This window comes from Plecotus auritus (genome assembly GCF_963455305.1).
Source record: "Plecotus auritus genome assembly, chromosome: 11".
Lineage (NCBI taxonomy): Eukaryota > Metazoa > Chordata > Mammalia > Chiroptera > Vespertilionidae > Plecotus > Plecotus auritus.
In genome coordinates, this window is record NC_137777.1 from 652713 (window position 1) to 667034 (window position 14322).

The 14322-nt window shown below is 68.0% G+C and overlaps 2 protein-coding genes across 2 annotated transcripts in view; one reads left to right on the plus strand and one right to left on the minus strand.

The window, feature by feature from the left end:
* Positions 1-122: 122 nt before the first annotated feature.
* IQANK1 (IQ motif and ankyrin repeat containing 1) lies at positions 123-11696 on the minus strand (the record flags this gene model as incomplete). The annotated part of the gene is made up of 14 exons (XM_080646478.1): positions 11580-11696; positions 9958-10048; positions 6663-6721; positions 3842-4016; positions 3571-3735; positions 3281-3472; positions 3081-3206; positions 1494-1633; positions 1346-1400; positions 1129-1221; positions 913-1021; positions 723-816; positions 515-649; positions 123-426 (listed from the first exon to the last, which is right to left on the minus strand). Exons 2-14 carry the CDS (start codon positions 10042-10044, stop codon positions 123-125), a joined length of 1734 nt encoding a protein of 577 aa, XP_080502604.1. The 5' UTR covers positions 10045-10048; positions 11580-11696.
* A 139-nt stretch (positions 11697-11835) lies between these two features.
* Positions 11836-14322, plus strand: part of FAM83H (family with sequence similarity 83 member H) — a 10386-nt gene continuing 7899 nt past the window's right edge. Inside the window, exon 1 of the mRNA XM_080646298.1 lies at positions 11836-11991. The gene's annotated coding sequence lies outside the window, so the exon portion shown is untranslated. The remainder of the gene's footprint in view (positions 11992-14322) is intronic.

Sequence of the window (14322 nt, forward strand, 5' to 3'; positions counted from 1 at the left end):
TGCAAACCAGTGACCTCAGGCTGGGCTCCCACTGGCCAGGCGTCTGGACGGCGCTCTGCTCGCTCCCGCACGGCGCAGGCGCACAGCGGGGGTCCAGGGCTTTGCTTTATTGGTGCCGGAAGCTAAAGGCCCCCGCTGGGCAGCTGCACCTGCACGGGGAGCAGGACCTGCAACTGCTCAGCCGGGGGCCACCGAACCCGGGTGACAAAGAAGAGGCGGAATTGCTCCAGGCGGGACTCCTGGAACTGGGTGGGGCCGTACTCCGGCCCGTCCGTGGGCCTCAGCAGGGACAGGTACCGGTCCTGCTCCAGCAGCCTGCGGCTCAGCAGCTCCTGCGCCAGGCCCTGCTGCACCGCCTCCAGCTGCCGCTGCACCGCGGGGAACAGGTCCACCTCCCGCAGGTCGAACACCAGCGGCTTCCCGTACCTGAGGGGCGGGGCGAGCTGTGAGGGGCACGGCGAGCGGTGAGGCGGAAAGGGGAGGACCCCGAGTGCCCCAGCTCCCACCGCCTCACCTGAGTGCCCCCAGAAGCGCCAACCGAATCCTCTCGGGCTGCAGGTGGTCTGGGTTCACCGTGTCCACGTAGTTGGTGTCCCGGTAGCGCAGGAAGGTGGCCGCCTGGCCTGAGGGGTCGATGACAAGAGGCCACCTGGGGGCGGCCACCCGGTCACCGCTGTTGCCCGAACCCTCGGCTTGGCCCTCGCCCAAGCCGGGCCACTGACCGGCCGTCGGCGCGGATGCGGTCGCCCACGTCCTTCATTAGAACGTCGTGCAGCTCGGTGACCTGGCACTTCAGCCCCGGCAACTCCTCCTCCCCTGCGGGGACAGGAGGGGGGCAACCGGAGCTCCCACGCCGGCGCCCCTGCCGGGGCCGGGCCTCTCCAGCCTCCAGCCCCGCCCCGCCCCGCCCACCCTCCTGGGTCTGCTCCCGCAGTTCCAGCCTCGCCAGGGCCAGCGTCTCCTCCGCCTTCTGGGCCTCCTGCCGCAGCCGGTCCACCTGGGCTTCCGCGTCCTTGACGGCCTGGGGGCGCGGGGAGGGGGGCGCACACGAGCTCAGAGCGCAGCTCCCGAGGCCCCGCCCCGTCCCCGAACCTGGAGGGCCGCGTTTGGGCGGGAAGCGGGACCCACCTGCAGCGTGAGCTCGGCCTTGCCCGCGCGCCTCCTCTCGCACTTGTCCTGCTCGGCGATCCTGCGGTTGAGCTCGCAGTAGGCCTGATGCAGCTGCGGGAGGCGGCGCGCAGGCTGTCCTGGGGCCTCAGCCCTCAGCCCTGCACTTCCCGCCGCTCCTCCTCCCCCCGCCCCTCCCCCCGCCGGGCCCCTCCCCCCGCTCCCAGGTGGCGCTCACCTCCTTGTGGCACTGCTGCTGCTCCTTGGCCAGCTGTTGCACTTTGAGGTTCAGGCTGTGGGGAGGGAACAGCCGGGTCAGAGCATCTCCTGGGGCGAGGGGGGCGGGGGGAGGGTCCTGGCGGAGGGGCCTCCTCCCTCAGGCTCACCGCTTAGCCTCGGCCTCCTTGTGCTGCTCAGCCTCCTGGGCCCGGCGCTGCCGCTCGGCCTCCATGTTCTGGAGCATGGCCTCCGTGAGGCTCAGGTCCCAGGCCTGCAGCACGCTGGCCACGGCGTCCAGCGAGGCCACCTAGTGATGGGGTCGGGTCCGGGGCTGGTTATATGCAGCCTGGGAGGACATGTACTGTCCACTTTATTTTATTTGTATATAAAATAAATGTATGTATTTTTCAGTGATTTGAGAGAGGGAGATAGAAACAGCAATGATGAGAGAGCCCACTGGGGCCTGAGCCCACAACCCTGGCACGTGCCCTGACCGGGAATCAAACCTCAACCTCCTGGCTGGGCAGGTTCAAGACAATTTCGAGTCTCTTGGCTGTGACAACCGAGAGGTATGACACGAGAACAGAGCTGTGGGTTCCACAGGGTCGCTGCTTTCTCAGAACCTCCGGCAACAGCATCCGTGTGGGTATGGATGGGGGGGGGGGGTGTTTGGATGAACAGATGAATGGTAAGTCCCCGGTGGTTTACGATGGCAGGGAGGGGAAAGATGTCGCGCTGAGTGGACGGGCTGAGGCCTTCTGAACAAGGGCCTGCGGGGTAAGTGGGTGACAGTGAACCACCCGTTACCGCTGTCACATGGGCCGGTTGCGTTTGCTCTTCGCTGTGGGTGTAAGTTCCTGTTGCCTCACAGGCCTGGTCATTTTATTTGGAAACGAGGACAGTTGTGTGGGAAGCTGCGGCGAGAGGAGGGTTCCTGCGTGCCCTTAGCAAGTCTCCCAGCGATGGCATCTCCCTCAGCCACCGTACAGTGTCCAGGCCGGGACGTGGCCGTCACCCAGACCGCTTGTCCCATTGTAACGTTTCACCCGTGTCCGTGTGTGTGTGTGTCCGTGTGTGTGTGTGTGTGTGTGTGTGTGTGCGCGCGCACCATCCGTTTGTGCAGCCACCACCGTCACCAGCCGGAGTTCCTTTGGGTCCCGCCCCTGGCCACGGCCACCACGGCCACCACGGCCCCTTTTCCTCAGAGGCCGGGGCCCTTTGCCCTCCTGGCGGCCTTCCCTTTGTGGAGCCAGCAGCTCCGCTGCTCTCCTCCCCACCCTGATATTAAAGAGAGGAGCTGAGGGCCCCAGGAGGGGGGGGGGCGCAGGAGGAGCAGCCTGGAAAGGCAACCTGGGGGCGCCCTGGGCATGGGGTCCCCAGCTGAGCAAAGACCTGGGAGCCCCCTGCAGACCCCTCCAATCCCTAGGCTCCCCGCTGGGGCAGGAGACAGAGCACTTGGATGGGCCGTGGCGTGGCCTGCGTGCAAGTCAGAGTCGCTTAAAGGAATGAAGGACGTGGGCGCGGTGTGCTCAGCGGTTGCGGGTCCACCCAGGAACCCCAGGTGGCAGGTTTGATTGCCGGTCAGGTTAGAGGCTCCATCCCCAGCGCGGGGCGTGCAGGAGGCAGCCGACCGAAGATTCTCTCTCATGGACGTCTCTCCTCCCTTCCTCGCCCTTCCTCTCTCTAAAAATCAATGATATATTTTTTTAAAAAGCGAGGCCACCAGTCCCGGCCCGTGGGGAAGGTGCTCCCACCTGCGCCGGGGTGCTCCCGTCGTCTGCGTACACCCGGGGGTCGGCTCCCAGCTTCAGGAGCACCTCCACGGCCTCCAGGTGGCCCCCGAAGGCGGCTCTGTACAGCGGCGTCCGCCCAAAGGCGCCCTGCGGAAGGCCGCCTGAGCCACGCGCGCCCCCGCCGCCCCCGCTCTCGCCCCCGCCCCCGCCCCGGCGCCCACCTTGCAGTTGGGGCTCGCGCCCTGCTCCGCCAGCAGCTGGATGGCCCGGGGCTGCCCGCCCACGGCCGCCTCGGACAGCGGCGTGTTCCCGCCCGAGTCCTCGCACTCCAGCAGGGCCACGCGCCTCTGCCGCCGCAGCGCCAGGCCCGCCTCGTCGTGGCCCACGCCCTCGCGCGTCAGCACCTCCTCCACCTGCGCCCAGGTCACCTCCGGTCACCTTCGGACCGCGCCCCCGCCCCGCGCGCCCCCGCCCCGCGCGCCCCCGCCCCGCGCGCCCCCGCCCCGCGCACCTCCCGCAGGACGGCCAGGATCTCCCCCAGGTTCCCGTCGAAGGCTGCGTCCAGCAGGCGCTCCTGACGCCTCCGCTCCTCCTGCCGCCGCCGCTCCGCCTCTGCCTCCGCCTCCCGCCGGCGCCGCACCACCTCCCGCTCGCGGCGCACCAGGGCCAGGAAGGCCTGGGGGGGACATGCCCTGAGGTCACGGCCCCCAGCCCTGAGGTCATGAGCCACGGACCTGAGCCCAGGCCCCACTCCCACGGCTCCGCCCCGAGCGCGGCCTGACCTCCCTCTGCAGCTTCTCCATCTGCTCCAGGTACTCTCCGTGCTTCTGCCGCCGGAGGGCCAGCTCCTTCCGCGCCAGGTGCCGCCGGAAGGTGCACTGGATGACTGTGGCCGCCTGGTCCTCCCGGGTTGGCCCTGGGTGGGGAAGCAGCTCCTGGTCCAGGGCCTCCTCCGAACTGCGGTCCAGGTGTGTGAGCACAGCCCTAACCCTAACCCTAACCCAACCCTAACCCTAACCCTAACCCAACCCTGCTGACCTCACTGAAGGGCACGTCCTAAATCCACATGCCCAGCCAGAGCACCCTGGCCACAGAGAGCCAGTGAGGGGGGAAGACCCAGGTGTGGGCAGGAAGTCCCAGGCAGCCCCATCGCAGACAGCGGGGAGCCGCCGCCCCGAGCCCCTCGCCGGGGGAGGACGTCGGTAGAAAACCAAGGAAAGGTGACAAAAGGGCCTCCGGCAGGGAAGCCACTGTGGACCCCACAGGACTGCACCCCAAGGCACTGGGCACCACCCCAGAGGCTGGCTGACCGGGCAGAGGTTGGGGGGTGGCTCAGCCACAAGCCCTCAGAGGAGGGGGGGCCCCCTGCGAGCCGTGCACCCACAGGAAGTGACGCAGCCTGGCCCCTTGAGTCACTGGCCCCACAGAGCAGCCGGCCTCCCTGAGGGCCGACTGGTCTGCCCAAGACCCAGGCTCCCACCTTAAGGTCAGGGGTCATCTGGAGTCGGGGGAGCTCACTGCCCACCACAAAGACCGAAACGGGTGGGGGACATCTGTCCCTGTCCCCTGAGCAGCAGAGGCCGCCCTGCAGGCTGCGGGAGCTGCAGAGGCAGCGGAGGGGCTGGCCTGTGGGACGGAGGGGCCCCCGACCCTCTGGGGCCGCCCTGGCCTGAGTCCTGTGCTTGCTTCCAGCCCAGGCTCTGGTTCTGGGGGTCCTTCCAGTAACGCCCACGTCCGCCCCAGCTGCAGGCTCTGCCCCTGCTGTGCCCGGCCCAGCCTGGAGCCAGGGCCGAGGTCGGGCATTCGAGCCTCTAGAAAACCAACAGTCAGCCCAGCCAGGTGTAGCTCAGCGGTTGAGCGTCGACCCAGGAACCAAGAGGTCACCGGTTCGATTCCCGGTCAGGGCACATGCCCAGGTTGCGGGCTCAATCCCCAGTGGAGGGCGTGCAGGAGGGCGTGCAGGAGGCAGCCAATCAATGATTCTCTCTCATCACTGATGTTTCTCTCTCTCCCTCTCCCTTCCTCTCTGAAATCAATAAAAATATATTTAAAAAAAGAAAAAGAAAGAAAACCGCCAAAACCGGTTTGGCTCAGTGGATAGAGCGTCGGCCTGCGGACTGAAGGGTCCCGGGTTCGATTCCGGTCAAGGGCATGTGCCTTGGTTGCGGGCACGTCCCCGGTGGGGGGTGTGCAGGAGGCAGCTGATCGATGTTTCTAGCTCTCTATCTCTCTCCCTTCCTCTCTGTGAAATATCAATAAAACATATTAAAAAAAAAAAAAAAGAAAAAGAAAGAAAACCAACAGTCAGGCCCTGGCGAGGGCTCGGTTGGTTGGAGCGTCGTCCCGTGCACTGACAGGTCTCGGGTTCGATTCCCAGTCGGCACAGCCCGGGGTTGTGGGCTCGATCCCCACGGGACACGTACGGGAAGGCGACCAATCAGTGTTCCCTCTCACATCGCGATGTCTCTCTCTCTCTCTCTCTCTCCCTCCATCAGCACATCCTCAGGTGAGGATTTTAAAAAGAAAGCAACAGTCAGAACGTCACAGACCTCTGAGGTCCCCTGTCCTAGGTCAGGGTCAGGCTCCCTCTCTGGGCCCTCGGGGGGCCAAGGTGACGGGTGCTGCTGGGGGTCAGGCCACCGTCCAGAAGGGCAATGTGTGCACGAGACTCAAGACCGGCTGCTCCGCAGAGAACAGACAGAAGCAAACGGAGTGGGAGGCCAGTGGAGAGCCGACGGGGTCAGGCGTGGGGTGGGGGTGCGGAGAACACACTGTGGGGGGGGGGAGGCTTGGCCCAGGGTCACGGGGAGCAGCCTCGTGGACGGGACACGGAGGAAGGGGATGCGCTGGGGGTTGGAGGACACCCAGGAGAGGCCGTGGCAGCTGAGTCCGGTTGGAGCTGTGGGGGAGGGGGATCCAGCTCTGGAGGCCGCAGGGGAGGCTGGGAGGCTGCGCGGGGAGAAAGGGCTGGCCAAGCGGAGAGGCGGGGTGGGGGGGTGGGGGTCACTGAGGCGGAACCACGCCCTCCCGTCCCTGGTGCCCTCCTGAGGTTGGCTCCTGCCACTGGAGGGCGACAGCACCCGGAGCAGACACCAGGACTCCCGTGTTCCGGTGGAAGGAGGGCGCTGGAGGGTGAAGGGAGGAGGCGCCCCGAGAGGAGAGGCCGCACCCCTGGGAGGTACCGGTGCCACCTGCCCAGCCCTCACGGAAAAGCAGGGGCCGGGGCAGTGGGAGCAGGGAGGACAGGGCTCCCCACTTGCTACTGGGAGGGACTTGCTGGCCCAGGAGCCCATTCAATCATTCACACACACATGCACACTCACATGCGTGCACACACATGTACACGCGCACATGCACTCACTTGCACATGTGCATGCTCACATACAGGTACCTGTGCTCACACATCACATACATGCACACTCTTGCACGCTCACGTACATGCTCTCACACGCACGCTCATGCATGCACACATACAGGTACATGTGCTCACACAGTTGCACATGCATGCACACACACATACCACGCGGCACCAGCCCAGGCAGCCCGCTTCCTGCCAGCCGAGTCCTCCCCTCCTCCCTGGCCGGGCGGCTGGCGGGCTCTCACTGCGGCCCCTTCGCCCACCGGCCAGTCTGCCTCTGTAATTGGCGGCTCTCTCCTGGCTTCTGGGGGGCGGGGGGGGCGTTGGTGTGTGGACCCATCCCACCCCCTCAACCTCGGGAGGCGTTTACGGGCCTCCTGTGGGCAGCCGTCCTGCTTGTTAGGGGCCCCCTCCCTGCGGCAGCTTTAACGAGCGGCCAGGCCGCGTCCGCGCGGCGCGTACAGGTCCCGCGTGCTCAGGGGTGGCAGCGCCCGCAGTGCCCCAGGCAGGACCGCCCTGCGCCTGGCCGGGCTGTGGGAGCCAGGAGTGGCCGTGCCGCAGGGGCGCCTGCTGCCCGCCTCCCCTCAGCCCTGCCCCAGCCAGGGCCACTGCCCTCCAGAGCCCCTTCCTCCTGCCTGTGCCCCCGCCCCGTGCTCAGGTTGGGTGGCTGCCGTCTGTCTCCCCCAGTCTCAGGGCAAAGGCTGAGTGGGTTGGGGGTGGGGAGGGGGTGTGGGCAGGGCTGCGCCAGGCAAACCAGTCGGGCCAGTGTGGCAGAGCTGGCTGGGACGGGCCCTGGGCGTGTGGGTGAGTCAGCGGCCTCAGGCTGGGGAAACGCTGGGGTGGAAGCCGTGGGGAGCCCCCTCCCGACGGGAAGCACAGGGGGACGCAGGAACATAGGTCCGCGTCCCCCCAAACAAAGGCTGGGGGAGCTCCTCGGGGGCTCTGTGTCCGTGGCAGGGCAGCCACACCCCCAACCAGGACGGCCTCGAGCCCCTGCACCCCTGCACCCCAAGTGGGCGGGACCTCCTGCTGTCCATCTCAGTCCACAGGGTGGAGCCTTTTCAGGCCCAGGATCTGCCTCCAGCCACTGGGCAGCCGGCCCGAGGGCGTCTGGGGCCGGGCAGAGGGTCCGTCCTCCCCGCGGGCAGGGCAGGGCAGGGCGCTGGCAGCTGGGCCCGGCTCCTGTGTGCAGGGGGGGAGCCGGGGGAGCGGGGGGGGGGGGGAGGGCACGTGCTCAGCGTGGCCCGGCCCCGCGTCCCCCTGCTGATGCCGCCGGATTGTCTGTGGCCAGTGAGGGCCTTGGCCTGGTGGATGGTCAGTCGCAGGGATGCAGCGCCCGGCCCTGTGGGCTGGAGTTGGAGTCCCAAGACCGGGGCTGGGATGGGGTAGGGGTGCCCGCCCAGGGCAGGACTCGACTCGCCCTGTACCAGCCGCGGTCTGGCTGCCGAGTCACCTCCTCCAGCTTCTCTCAGCCTCCCTCCCCGTCTGGCCAGCGAGGCCCGTGGCCCGTAAAGTCCTGCGCCCTGTGTCAGCCAGCGCCTTAGTCAGCCTCGGCGCGGTGAGCCACGGCCGCGAGTCCCTATAAACGCCCCGGCGTGGCCCGGCCCCCGAGTCGGCCCGCAAGGCCCACAGGCAGAGCCGGGGCCGGGGCTGTGGCACCGTGGGCACCAGCCGAGGGGCAGGGCGGGCACAGAGCGGCCGCCTCAGGGGGCCCACTGTTGTCTCCCAGGCACCCTCTGGGCCCCCAGGATCTGGGGCCGCCTGCCGATGAGCCAGGGCCCCTGGGAGCCAACGCCGGATCGGGACCATGTCTGGGAAACGGAGCCGAGCGCGAAAGCCCCGTGCCAGGAGGGCGGGCAGGGCACAGCAGGCTCCGGGGCAGCAGGGCCCTGAGGCCCAGCCCCCGCCCCCCGACGCAGGGGGCCCTCTGGACGAGACGGGGGTGGCCCTAGCGGGGCACGTGACCAGCAGCCAGCCAGCTGCCCAGGGGCATCCCCAGGTGGCCAGGCCAGAGCGGCCACAGGCAGCGGAGAGGCCAGTGCCGGCCGTGGCTCTGGGGTCCGAGCTGGTACCAGTCCCCGCGGCGGGCATGGAGGACGGCCGGCCAGGGGGCCGCACCCACAGCCTGGGCACCGAGCTGCTGAGGCTCCACGAGGTCCAGCTGTGCCTGGCCCAGGAGCAGCAGCTGCTGGCGGACCGCCGACGGCAGGTCCAGCTGCAGATGCAGCTGTGGCAGGAGGAGCAGCTGTGGCGGGAGCAGCTGTGGCGGGAGGAGCAGCTGTGGCTGCAGCAGCTGCAGGAGGAGCAGGCCTGGGTGCGCATGGAGGGGCTGGAGCTGGCCGTGGCCCTGGAGCAGCTCCAGAGCGAGGGCCTTGAGGTGCTGCCGACCCAAGGCCAGGTAAGGCCTGGAGGGCACGCGGGTGGCGGAGGCACTGACCGTCTGGCGGGGGGGGGCGGGGGTGTTGAGGGTGCCAGCGACCCACAGGCACCTGCAGACCCGTGTTCACATTTGCAAAGTGAGGCTGAGGCCCACTGCTGGGCAGGTAGGGGTGCCCGGGCAGGGCGCTTATTCAGGGAAATTGAGGCAGAGGTGTTCCTGTGGAGGCCGCAGGCACCCGGCCAGGTGCTGTCCAGGGCAGGGTTGGGGGGAGAGGGTGGCAGCCCAGGTGGAGAGCCAGCAGGTCACCGCCCCCAGCGCAGCTTCCTGGCGCACCTGCCCGTCTGTTTACTGCCGTGCGCGTCCCAGGCTTGATGGCGGAAGCAGCCAGCGGCGCCTGAGCCCAGCATCCTCATTCCAGGACCTCGGCTGCCTCCGACACGCTGGGGCTATTTGGGGGAACTAGGGTCCCACCCCAGCGTGGCCTGAAGAGCAGGCGCCACCATCCAGCCAGGTCCTAGGGCCTCGGGGCCCTCTGGGGTCCCGGGGCTTCAGCAGGCCCACTCCAAGGGGAAGGGGTGCCCCCGAAGAGCAGGGCAAGCCCCCTCTTAGCCAGCACAGCCCCCTCAGGCCTGGGCTGGAGGGACCTGGAGCAGCAGCCTGGAAGGGGTGGGCCGCGTGGCCAAAGCTCCGGTGAGTGTGGTGACAGAGAAGACGGGGGCTCAGAGAAGGGGGGTGACACCAGGGCGGGTGGGCATGGCCGAGGTGCCCTTCCTGACCCAGCAGGACTGGGCCAAGGACAAGGTGCCACCACTCAGCCTGGAAGCGGCTGTGGAGAGGGCGGCTGGAGAGCAGCAGCGGGGGGAGCAGGGGGTCAGAGGGGACCACAGACTTAGTCTGTGACTTGCCAACATGGATGCAAACCCTGCCCCGTTTCACAACCTGTGTCCCATCTCCCTCCCCTGAACCGGGCCCCGGGCCCCTGACCCCACCCCAGGGCCTGGAGTGGACATCGGAGCTCTGAGCCCTCCGTCTACCAACCACCCCTAACTCTACGGAGAGGGTCTCCTCCGGGGGTGGGGTGTCCCGGGTGGCCGCGGAGAGGGTCTCACAAGTGAGGGTCTGAGGGGGGGTGCCCTGGAGGTTGGGAGGTGCACGCACTCACCAGCAGTGGCTCTGGGCTTGGCCCCCCGGGGGGATGGCTGCCACTTCCCTGCGGCTGCTTTGGGGCCCCCCTTTTTACTGCTCATCCTCCTGAGGGCGGGTAGGGAAGGTCAGGGAGGGGTGCTCGGAGTGGCGGGGGCTGAGGGCACGGCACTGCACACGCCTGGGCCTGGTGGGGTCGGCAGGTGCCTGATGGGAGACAGGACACGGCACCCACCCAGCACCGGCCGGCTTCCAGCCACCTGCCTGCCCTGGCTACTGGGGTGGGATGCCTAGCAAGGTCACTGGCCACAGCTCAGCCCCCTCGTCCCCTCCCCCCTGCCCCCTGCCCCCCTGGCTCCATCCTCTGGGCTCAGGCCCTGACCACAACCCTCGGGGTGGGGGGGTCCCGTACCCATCTCTCTGCGCAAACCACCGGGCTGCCAGCAGGCCCCCTCCGCACCCCCAGCCTGCTTCTACCCTGGCCTGGGCAGGTGGTGGTGTCAGAGCCTGGAAGCCACACCACTCCCCCTCGTCTGCTGGGCTGACCCCAAAGTTCCTGTCTTTTTCTGGGACACCCCCCCTCCCCCAGGCTGGGTCAGGGTCCCCTCCCCTCCCCCACAGCCAGGTGACCCACTGCAGTGCTGCGGCCTGGGCACTGGTCTGACCCCCGCCCGCCGGCTCCTGTGGAGAGATGCTGAGTGTTTGGGGACAGGATAACCCCAAAACTGGGACAACGGGGACTGGTGGGGAGGGATGCGGGGGGGGGGGGGGTGCGACTGAGACTGGCAGAAAGCGGTCCAGGCAGTGACAGGGAGGGCAAGTGCTTGGGAGGGGCGGGGACCTAGGGGGGGGTCTGATGGAAACTGGTTCTGAGCAGGGGTCCTGAGTGTTTTGGGGAGACACTGGTTGGATGGAGGGACAGCTGAGGGCTTGCGTGTGTTCCTGGAGAGAAGGTGTTGGGGGGTGTGAATGGGGTCCCCTGTTCCATGTGGTCAGTACTCACAGGGTCCCTGCTGTGGGGTCTTATCTGTGTGCAGAATTCTGTGGGAGGGTCCCATGCAGAGGTCATTGAGTGGGGGTCCCCTGTGTGTGTGGACTTTGGGGGGCGCCTGGCTGATAGGCATGTGCGGGGCTTGGTGTGCACGTAGGGTTCCCTGTGCCTGCGAGGTCCCATGTACGTGGCAGACGGTTGGTATATGCAGGGGTCCCCTGTCCATGTGGGGGTGCAGAACACCTGAGCCTGTGTGTGGCCCTGGGGGCCAGCGAGTGGGGCGTGGTTGGTGTAGGTGTGGGGTCCAATTTTGCGGAAAGGCGTCCCCTGTGTGCGTGGCTCCCCTGTAGCTATGGGCATCTGTGGGGGGGCCTGTGTACCAGGGTCCCTGAAACCTGCAGGGTCCATGTTCTTGCAGGCATCGGTGTGTGCGGGGAGGGGGCCTCTGAGCCGACGCCGGAGCGGGGCGGACCCGTGTGCTCCCAGCTCCGCAGGCCCAGCCTTGCTCCCGGGTCTGCGTGGTCCCGCGGCCTCACGGGCCTCACCTGCCTCACCTGCCTCACCAGCGGCCCAGCCGCAGAGCCAGACCGGAAGCTCCGCCCCCCGCGTCGGGCGGGCCCGTTGCCTAGCGACTGAGGTGGAACTTACCCGCCGCCTCGACTTCCGGGGCGAGGGTGAGGGGTCAGATGTGGACACCGCGCGGCCTCGGTGGAGTGATGGGGGCGCGGGATTCCGGCGGCCTCCGCGCGCGGGGCGGGGGTCCCCAGGGCGCGGGGCCGGGGGGCGCGGCGGGACCCGGGGGGCCGTGGGGACGCGGGGGGCGGCGGGGCGGCGGCGGGCGGAGGAATGCGGGCGCGCCGCGGGTGGGGCCGCCCCGCCCCCAGGTGCTGCCCGGGCAGGCCGGCGCGGGAGCGGGCGGGGCGGGGGCGGGCGCGTGAATCAGGCCGCGCGGCGGGCGGGCCGCGCCAGGGAGTGGCTGCCGGACCGACCGGACCGCGAGGCCGCTGGGCGGCGGTCGGCTCCTGCTGTCCTTGTCCCGAGACCCCGCGCACCTGGCCAGGTAGGCCCCCTCCCCCGGCGGGAGCGGGGCGGGCGCGGGGGACGGAGGCCGCGGCCGGGCGGTGGGTGGGGCGGGGTCGGTGCGCGGCGTCCCCCGGCGCGGCCTCCCCTGGGCGGCCTCCCCGCCGGCACCTGTGCGGGCCTGCGCGCCCCCGAGCCGAGCGGTGGGAGCGCGAGAGCGGCTGCGCGTGCGGGCCGGGCCGGGCGGGGTGAGCCGGTGTGGACGCGGGGCCCTCGCACGATGCGGGCCCGGGAGGAGCCGAGTGGGAAGGGCCGGGCCCAGGGCGACCTGCCCCGGGGTCCTGACTCGCTTCCGCGCCGCGGCCTGGCTGGAGTCGGGGAGCGAGCTGGGCCGGCGGACTCTGCCCTGGGCCCCGCCCGGCCGCCCTGGGGGCCAGGGCCGGTTCCCACCTGAGCGCGGGGAGGGCGGAAGGCCCGTTCTCTCGCACTCAGTCCCCGGGTGGGTAAATGGGACCTCGCCCAGGCAGCCGCTAACTCCCTGGGGTGCACTAACTTCCTGCCGTGAGCACCCCGAGAACTACAACACTGTGACCTGCAGGCGGCGAGCCCATCCCCTGGAACCCCTCTCCCAGCCACTCTGGGCTCCTCGTGCCCCCCAATCCTTCCTTCGGGACCCGCCGCCTGCCCCCTCCATACCTGGCCCAAGGGACCCGCCGCCTGCCCCCTCCATACCTGGCCCAGGGGACCCGCCCTCGTGCATTAGCCCGTACCTCCCTCCTGCTGGGGGGGGGGGGGGGACCGGTCACGGTCTGGAAGTGGACTTCCTGGCTGGAGTCCACTGGATCCTTGAGGGCCCTGGACACTGTCAGGTTTGTGTCAGAGGTCAGAGGTCAGCGCCGGGGAGCTGATTCTTGCTGAGTCATGGGCTGGAGTGGGAAAGAACCCCTCCCGCCCTGAGGGCAGGCGTCCGTAGGCAGGTGTGTGGGGAGGCACGCGGTTGGGGTTCACCATTTCCGGCTGGGGAATGACCCCCTTACTGTCTCCAGTTCAGGGGTGTGCGCACCCCAGAAAGGAAACCAGCAAAGGAGCAAGTCCCTGAGGTCGGGGTATTGCTGTGAGGCCGAGCAGGGCCACCTCCCAGCCAGTCCTACCTGATGAGAAGGTTCTTGACCCCCATGGGACCCCCAACCCCACTGCATACGCCTGGACAGTCTGTTGTGTCCCCTCCTCTCATGTGTCACCCCCAACAGGGAAAGTGCCAGCAAGCCCTTCAGGGTCAGACCCTGTATAACCAGCCACATACTACAGTGCCCCCCCACACACTGTGGTCAGATAGTGAGACCCCCCCCACACTGTGGTCAGATAGTGAGAGCCCCCCCACACTGTGGTCAGATAGTGAGACCCCCCCACACTGTGGTCAGATAGTGAGACCCCCCCCACACTGTGGTCAGATAGTGAGAGCCCCCCCACACTGTGGTCAGATAGTGAGAGCCCCCCCACACTGTGGTCAGATAGTGAGAGACCCCCCACACTGTGGTCAGATAGTGAGACCCCCCCACACTGTGGTCAGATAGTGAGGCCCCCCCACACTGTGGTCAGATAGTGAGAGCCCCCCCACACTGTGGTCAGATAGTGAGACCCCCCCACACTGTGGTCAGATAGTGAGAGACCCCCCACACTGTGGTCAGATAGTGAGAGACCCCCCACACACTGTGGTCAGATAGTGAGACCCCCCCACACTGTGGTCAGATAGTGAGAGCCCCCCCACACTGTGGTCAGATAGTGAGAGCCCCCCCACACTGTGGTCAGATAGTGAGAGCCCCCCCACACTGTGGTCAGATAGTGAGAGACCCCCCACACTGTGGTCAGATAGTGAGAGACCCCCCACACACTGTGGTCAGATAGTGAGACCCCCCCACACTGTGGTCAGATAGTGAGAGCCCCCCCACACTGTGGTCAGATAGTGAGAGACCCCCCACACTGTGGTCAGATAGACCCCCCACACTGTGGTCAGATAGTGAGAGACCCCCACACTGGTCAGATAGACCCCCCACACTGTGGTCAGGTAGTGAGACCCCCCCACTGTGGTCAGATAGAGACCCCCCACACTGTGGTCAGGTAGTGAGACCCCCACACTGTGGTCAGATAGAGACCCCCCACACTGTGGTCAGATAGTGAGACCCCCACACACACACTGTGGTCAGATAGTGAGAGACCCCCACACTGGTCAGATAGACCCCCCACACTGTGGTCAGGTAGTGAGACCCCCACACACACACTGTGGTCAGGTAGTGAGACCCCCACACACACACTGTGGTCAGGTAGTGAGACCCCCCCACTGTGGTCACATAGTGAGAGCCCCCCCTGCTGG